Consider the following 8,866-nt stretch of genomic DNA (forward strand, 5'->3'; position numbering starts at 1 on the left):
ATCTAAGCTTGAAGTTGAATCTGGAAATTAGGGTTCAAAATGAAGAAAGAGGAGACTAAGGAACTTGGAAAGAGAGAAAGGTTCTTACCAATCAAGGTGAGTGGTATTCTTTTAAGGTCTCAAGCATATATTTTAGATTATATGCTTATATTGTGAATGAGTAGCCAGAACGAGTATGAAAATATGTGGTCGGGATTGTCAGTGGGTTAGCAGACCTAGTTCCTGAGCCCCGAGCAGAATCTAATGGGATGGTCAGAAGGCCATGAGGCCTAGTTCCTCAACCTTGAGAGGAACCTCGTATGGGATGGTCAGAGATCCAACAGGCCTAGCTTCTGAGCCCATAAGCGAGGATCTATGTGCAAATAAGGAACACAGGAGAGTATGCGTTTATGATTAGTATTAGTTTAACTATCTACCGTGTGTGTAGATAAGGTTGAAAATAGACTTATTCAAGGCTGAGGTTTGGATGTTAACCTCGTACTTGTGATATGTCTTTGATTGCTATAATTTGAAAGAGACTTGTTATGTTGTTACCACTCACTAAGCTTCTTGAAGCTCATTTTTTTCTTTTATGTTTTTCTTCCCAGGTAGTGAAAGATAATAAGTTCTAGGGCGCTGCTACGGTCTGGTCTGCTATGCCACAACCACACTTCCTGTTTAGAGTTATTGTTGTAAACATTTTTAGTTAAGTCAGGGAGTTTTATGAACGTTATACTGTTTATAATAAAATGATTTTAGCCAAACAGTTGTTGTTTATATCCTTGGCTTAAAGTTTAATGACTGCAAAAGGTTCAGATGGGCAGTAGATGTCATGAAACGGTGATATCTATTGTCCTCATCCTCCTTTCAGGTTCAAGAGATAGGCTCGAGAGAGGGTGTGACAGGGAAGATGTTGTTTCATGTACTGCTTATATTTTGAATCGAGCTCCTACAAAAAGGGTTCCAAGTATGATTCCTTATGAGGCCTGGTGTGGTGAGAAACCATGTGTTTGTCCCTTGAGAGTTTTTGGGAGTACAGCTTATTCTCATATACCATATAAGCTAAGTGGCAGATTGGATGATAAATCAGAAAAATGTACTATGGTAGGCTATAGTGAAAATTCTAAAGCTTATTAGTTGTATAATCCTTTGTAAAAAAAGATTATTATCATTCGGGATGTGATTTTCAATGAAGATTAATCCTGGAACAAGGATGTCGTTGGAGAAGAAAAAAGTTCATATCATGTTAGCATGGATGGGAATGGAGATGCTCAAGAATCAGAGAAAATAAAGATTTAGGTAATCGCATCATCTTCATCTGCATCGCCATCTTTCACAAGTGATGATGATATGTCACCAAGGAGAATGAGAAATATTCATGAAATTTTTAATGCTACTAGAAATATTGATGATGATGTTGCTAATTTTGCATTATTTTCCTGTGTTGATCCTATAAATTTTGATGAGGTGATCCACGATGAAAAATAGAAGATTGCAATGGATCAAGAAATTGATGCAATAAAAAGAAATGAAACATGGGAGTTGATGAATCTTCCAGTAAACAAACAAGTTCTTGGAGTGAAATTGGTGTACAAAACAAAACTGAAGTAAAATGAAGAAGTTGAAAAATACAAGGCAAGATTTGTTGTAAAAGGCTACAAGCAGGAATATAGTGTGAATTATGAAGAGATCTTTGCTCTTGTGACAAGAATTGAACAGTTCGATTAATTTTATCTTTGGCTGCTCAAAATGAGTGGAAAGTTTATAAAATGAATGTAAAATCCGCTTTTTTGGATGGAAACTTGAATGAAGAGATATTCGTTGAACAACCTTTGGGTTATGTGAGAAAAGGAGAAGAAGACAAAGCATACAAGTTGAAAAATGCTTCGTATGGATTGAAGCAAGCTCTACAAGCTTGGTATATTCGCATTGACAATTTCTTTATAAAGACGGGTTTTCGTGTCCGTATGGCATGCATTCTATGTCAAAGAAGATAAGTATGGCAAATTTCTTATTGTTTCATTATATGTCGATGATTTTCTTTTTACTGGAAATGATAAAATGTTGTGTGATGATTTTAACAATTCCATGAAAAGAGAATTTGAGATGAGTGATATGGGTCTCATCCATTATTTTTTGGGAATTGAAGTCAATCAAAAAGATGGAGAGATTGTCATCTCACAACAAAAGTATGCTCTTAATTTGCTGAAAAAATTCATAATGGAAAATACTTTTCCTTGTAACACACCCATGGATGAAATTTTGAAATTGAGCAAGAATGATATTGGAGAAGATGTTGATCCAAGCTTATATCGAAACTTGGTTGGAAGCTTGATGTACTTGACTACAATAAGACTTGAGATTTTATTTGCTGTATGTTAAGGAGATTCATGTCAAGCCGAAAAGAAGTCACTGGGAAGTGGGTAAGTGAATGCTTCGTTACATTCTTGGCACTATTAATTTTGGAATTTTTTACAAGAAAGTTCCAAAATCAGTGTTAGTTGGTTTTTGTGATAGTGATTGGCATGATAATGTTGATAATCATAAAAGCACATCTGGTTATGTTTTTAGCATTGGTTTGGGTGTTTTTTCATACACTTTAAAGAAACAACTTGTTGTTGCTCTTTCTACCACCGAAGTAGAATACATCGCTTTATCTGCAGCTGGATGTGAAGCTTTATGGCTTAGATGAATGTTGAAATAATTGAAGTTTACGCAAAGAAGTCAGACTACTTTATATTGTGATAATGGTTTTGCCATTGTATTATCAAAAAAACTCAGTCTTCTATGGAAGAAGCAAGCATATTAGAATAAAGTATCATTTTATCAGAGACTTTGTTAAAGATGGATAAGTGATGATGAAGCATTGCAAGACTTAAGATCAGGTGGTGGATATTGTTAAGTTCAGAGGAAAGCTTGGAGTTTCCCGAGTCTAGATGAAGGGAGGATGATAAAATTAGTCTAGATTTATATTCAAGGTGCACGAATTACATTTAATAAGATACATCAATAGTTGAGATTTAAGGAATAGTTGAATACATGAATTACAAGATATATTGATGAATGTTCATGTATTGGTGAAAAGTCACATCTATTTGCATTTATCATTGATGTCTTTTGATTTATTTTCCTACTAGTATAAATATGTGTAGGATTTGTCATTTGTAAGCAAGCCAAGAAAATAAAGTAATATTCAAATTCTAGTTTCTCCAATCTTGTGTAAGTAAAAGAAAAATCTTATTCTCTTATCTATTAAGTTGTATTGTGAGGGCCTACTTCGTTTCAAACAAAATCCAACACAAATTTATACTAGTAGGAAAATACATCAAAATACATAAATGATAAATGCAAATACATGTGACTTTTCACCAATACATGAACATTCATCGATGTATCTTGTAATTAATGTATTAAACTATTCATGTATCTATTTAAATGTAATTCATGCGCCTTGAATATAAGTCTAGATTAATTCTATCATCCTCCCTTAATCTAAACTTGAGCAAATCAAAGCTTTTCTCTAAACTTAAAAAATAATTCAAACTCCAGTGCCTTCGTAAAAATATTCGTCACCTGATCTTGAGTCTTACAATGCTTCACCATCATTTCTCCATCTTTAACTAAGTCTCAGATAAAATGATACTTGATTCTAATATGCTTGCTTATTCCATGGAAGACTGGATTTTTTTTATAATGCAATGGTAGAACCATTATCATAATATAAAGTAGTCTGACTTCTTTGCATACACTTCAATTCTTTCAACATCCATCTAAGCCATAAAGCTTGACATCCAGCTACAGATAAAGCGATGTATTCTGCTTCGGTGGTATAAAGAGCAACAACAGGTTGTTTCTTTGAAGTCTATGAAAAAACACCCGAACCAATGCTAAAAATATAACCAGAAGTTCTTTTATGATTATCAACATTACCACCCCAATCACTATCACAAAAACCAACTAACACTGATTCTAGAACTTTCTTGTAATACATTCCAAAATTAATGTTGCCAAGAACGTAATGAAGCACTCACTTACCCGCTTCCCAATGACTTCTTTTTGGGTTTGACATGAATCTGCTTAACATACTTAGTGCAAATAGAATCTCAGGTCTTGTGGCAATCAAGTATATTAAGCTTCCAACTAACCATCAATATAAACTTGGATCAACATCTTCTCCAATATCATTCTTCTCTTCAAATTTGCATCCATAGGCATGTTACAAGGTAAAGCATTTTCCATTCTGATTTTTTTCAGCAAATCGCGAGCATACTTTTGTTGTGAGATGATAGTCTCTCCATCTTTTTTATTGACTTCAATTCCCAAAAATTAATGGATGAGACCCATATCACTCATCTCAAATTCTCTTTTCATGAAATTCTTAAAATCATCACACAACAGTTTATCATTTTTAGTAAAAAGCAAATCATTGACATATAATGAAACAATAAGAAATTTGCCATACTTATCTTCTTTGACATAGAGTGCATGCTCATATGGACACCTTCAAAAACCTGTTTTTATAAAGAAATTGTCAATGTGAATATACCAAGCTCGTGGAGCTTGCTTTAATCCATACAAGGCATTTTTCAACTTGTACACTTTTTCTTCTTCTCCTTTTTTTCACATAACCCAAAGGTTGTTCAACGAGTGTCCATTCAAAAAAGAGGATTTTACATTCATTTCATAAAATTTCCACTCATTTTGAGCAGCCAAAGGCAAAATCAATCGAACTGTTCAATTCTTGTCACATGAGCAAAAATCTCTTCATAATTCACACCATATTCCTGCTTGTAGCCTTTTACAAGTCTTGCCTTGTATTGTTCTGTACACCCATTTTACTCCAAGAACTTGTTTGTTTACTGGAAGATCCATAAACTCCCATGTTTCATTTCTTTTCATTGCATCAATTTCTTGATCCATTGAAATCTTCCATTTTTAATCTTGGATCGCCTCATCTAAATTTAGAGGATTAACATTTGTAGAATACGGAGACGCAGATGAAGATGACGCCACTGCCTGAATCTCTACTTCTCTGAGTCTTGAGCATTTCCATTCCCATCCATGCTAACATGATATGAACTTTTTTTTTCTCCAACAACATCCCCATTACAAGATTTATCTTCATTGAAATCACATCCTGACTGATAATAATGTTTTTCGATAAAGGGTTATACAACCGATAAGCTTTAGAATTTTCCCTATAGCCTACTATAATACATTTTTCTTATTTATCATCTAGTTGGCCCCTTAGCTTATCTGTATATGAGAATAAGCTATACTCCCAAAAACTCTCAAGTGACAAATACATGGTTTCTCACTACATCATGCTTCATAAGGAGGCATGCCTGGAACACTTTTTGTAGGAGCTTGATTCAAAATATAAGCAGTACATGCATCATCTCCCTGAAACTCATTTGTGATCTTTTTTGCTTTTAGCATACTACTTGCCATCTCCATGGTTGTTCTATTATTTCTTTCTGCAACTCCATTCTATTGTGGAGTCATTCGAGCTTTCTATTGATAATGAATACCTTGTTCCTTGAAAATTTTATCAAAAACTATATATTCTCCACCATAGTCAGATCTTAAAGTTTTTATCTTATGGCCACTTTGATTCTCAACTAAAGCTTTGAAAGATTTAAAACATTCAAATGCTTCACTTTTTTCTTTTAGAAGATAAATCCATAACTTTATACTCAAATCATCAATGAACGTTATGAAATATTGATTACCTCTATTTGATATTGTACACATGGGACCACACAAATCTGTATGAATCAACTCAAGAAATTTGGAGGCTCTCTAAGCTATACCTGTTGGAAACGGATCTCGGTGATGTTTTACAAGTATACACACTTCACAAATATCTGTTTCATGATTGATATTTTGAATGTCTGTCATGATATGTTTCATGGTTGAAATTCAAGTGACCATATCGAAAATGCCAAAACCAGGATGGATCCTTCTATATGCTGCTAAAATAAGAGATTTGACCATATGTAAATTTAAGAGAAAACATCTTATTAGCAGTCATCTTTACCTTGGCAATAAGAACACCTGTCTGATCTTTGATGGCACACACACCACCTTTAAATGAAACTCTTAGGCCTCGATGAAGCAGTTGGCCAATACTCAAAAGATTGTGTTTCAAATCTGGAACATAGAATACATCCACAACTCATTTTGTGCCTTTCTTCGTCTTAATGAGAATAACACCTCGACCTTCGACTTGCAATTTGGTATTATCACTATTTTCACTTCACTTTGGAGATATTCATCCAAAGTAACAAATATATTTCTATTTCCTGTCATGTGGTTACTACAACCACTATCAAGGTACCATGTAGACTCTATAACATCGTCTTGAGCACTACATGCATGAAATAGAACACCTTCATCATTTCTCCTCTTTATGCATCATGGTGGAATTTTCATCTCAATTTATCGATACCCAACAATCTGCTTGAAAATGACCATACTTTTTGCAATTAAAACATTGAGTGTGAGAAAAATTACTACAACAAGTTTTTAGATTTCTGCCAAAACCTTTTCCTCTTCCACCTCCTCTTCCTCGATATGAAGAAGAGCTTTATTGTTGATTTTCAGAATTCATACCATTTCTATTATCATAGTTTCTTCCACCTCCTCGTCTGTCACGACCACCACATCTTCCACGAGAACCGCCTTGGAATGAAATTTGCATCTGAAATGCTTCCTTGGGATTAATATCAAATTGCTTCAATCTAAGCTCATGAGATTGAAGATAGCCCATCAAGCTATTTACTGATAGAGTAGATAAATCTTTTAATTCCTCAATTACAACAACAATATGCTTAAACTTTATTGGCATACTTCTAAGAATCTTTTCAACAACTCTTTGATCACCCAATTCTTCTCCATTTGTTCTCAAACTGTTGACAATCGCAAGAATACGATTGAAAAACGATTCAACAGTTTCGGTCTCTTTGATCTTAATGCAATCAAATTCAGATTTGAAAACTTGTAGTCTTACCATATTTACCTTATTTTTTCCTTGATAGGTGGATTGTAAAATATCCCAAGCTACCTTTGCCAAAATAACTGTTGGAATTCTTTCGAAGACATGTTCATCAACAGCTTGATAAATGAACAACAAAGCCTTCTTGTCTTTATTATGATTTTCTCTCAACTCGGCAAGTTCTCAATTAGTGAGCTCATTATGATTCTCAACTTCAGTGTATCCTCTTTCAATAATATCCGACAATTCTTGTGAACCATATAGCAATTTCATTTGAATACTCCACTGATTAAAATTCTTCCCACTGAATCTTGGAAGTAGGAGTTCCAACATGTTACCACTTTAAGCCATCTTTGATCTTAACTCTGATACTACTTGTTGGAAGCGAAGTAACCCTCACAATACAACTTAATAGATAAGAGAAGAAGATTGTTCTCTTACACAAAATTGGAGAAACTAGAACTTGAATATTGCTTTATTTTCTTGGCTTGCTTACAAATGACAAATCCTACACATATTTATACTAGTACAAAAATATATCAAAAAACATTAATGATAAATGGAAATACATGTGGCTTTTCACCAATATATGAACATTCATCAATGTATCTTGTAATTCATATATTCAACTATTCATGTATCTAATTAAATGTAATTCATTCACCTTGAATATAAGTCTAAATTAATTCTATCAAGAGGAACATCAACATCTCACAATAACATGATATCGTCTACCTATTCAATCTTGGTTCCTTACGCCCCCGTCTTATATGTATTTAGTTTTTTTATTTTTCATTTTTTTTTTATAATTATGCCTATAAAAATTCCAATCACTGGTAAATTTTCTGTTATGTTATTTACTTTTTACCAATATTTTCATAAATCAAACTAAATTTTAGAAAAAAAAATGAAGAGATCATTCGATAACAATTCGATTTTTGTTTTTCATTTGGAGGTTTTGAAAAATGGGTCTGTTTTGTATCAAATGATTTTTTTCTTCCAATTTAAAAATCATTTTTAAAATTGTTATGAAATTTTGGTAATCAAACAAAGACATTTTTAAAAACCGTTTTCATTTTTATACCAAAATGTGTGTTTGCTTTAGTGGTGGAGAGCTTGTCTCTTTAAGGTTTGATCCCAACAATCTTATATATTAATGATTATATTCACTGTGGTTTAGTGTTGGCTCAATTGCCTACTTTCTTGAACACTTTTTGTGTGAAATTAAATGAAAAATAAAAATAATTTCTTAATGTACAATTTTGTCAAATGGTAGGAAAATATGAATAAAATTATTATTATTGTCATTTTTAAATTTAGAAAACCACCACTCTCAATGAGAATATGTGCTTTTTTGGAGAAAGATACCATTTTAATGGCAGAATATGTATTTACAAACAATGTAATTATTTGGGTTGCTCTTAATATCTTCTAGATATGTGATTTTCTTAATAGTTTAAAAACACACAAATACATTAGTTTAAAGGACAATGTCAGGCTTTAGATTTGGACCGATCAACTGAACCATCAAATATATAATAATCTAAAAACAAAGAAGTCGAGGCCAAACCGATAACCTACAACCTCGAGAATTGGAAATGTCCATGGCACTCCTCCTGTCAAAAGTAACCATAGGGATGTGTTAGAGGATTAACTTACAGATATTCTGATTCGACCATCCCAAAAGAAAAGAGTAAGTAATCAAAATGTAGTAAGCTCGATGTAATATATATGTGAGTAGGAGTGAGTATGGATAGCCGAAAGATTGAGCCGAACAATTGAAACCGATCGAATTGAAGGTTGGAGGTCAGTTTTTTCCAAAAGTGATCGGGGTCAGTATTAAAAAAAATCTAGTAAAAAACCAAACGGAACCACCCATTTTATTATTTT

At 33.1% G+C, this 8,866-nt stretch overlaps 1 protein-coding gene across 1 annotated transcript; it reads left to right on the forward strand.

Moving 5' to 3' along the window:
- Nucleotides 1–2,229: 2,229 nt before the first annotated feature.
- Nucleotides 2,230–2,671, forward strand: LOC120079138 (secreted RxLR effector protein 161-like). The gene is made up of 2 exons (XM_039033317.1): nucleotides 2,230–2,352; nucleotides 2,459–2,671. The coding sequence occupies exons 1-2, from the start codon at nucleotides 2,230–2,232 to the stop codon at nucleotides 2,669–2,671; spliced, it is 336 nt and encodes a 111-aa protein (XP_038889245.1).
- Nucleotides 2,672–8,866: the final 6,195 nt, after the last annotated feature.

Source organism: Benincasa hispida, chromosome 6 (genome assembly GCF_009727055.1).
Source record: "Benincasa hispida cultivar B227 chromosome 6, ASM972705v1, whole genome shotgun sequence".
Lineage (NCBI taxonomy): Eukaryota > Viridiplantae > Streptophyta > Magnoliopsida > Cucurbitales > Cucurbitaceae > Benincasa > Benincasa hispida.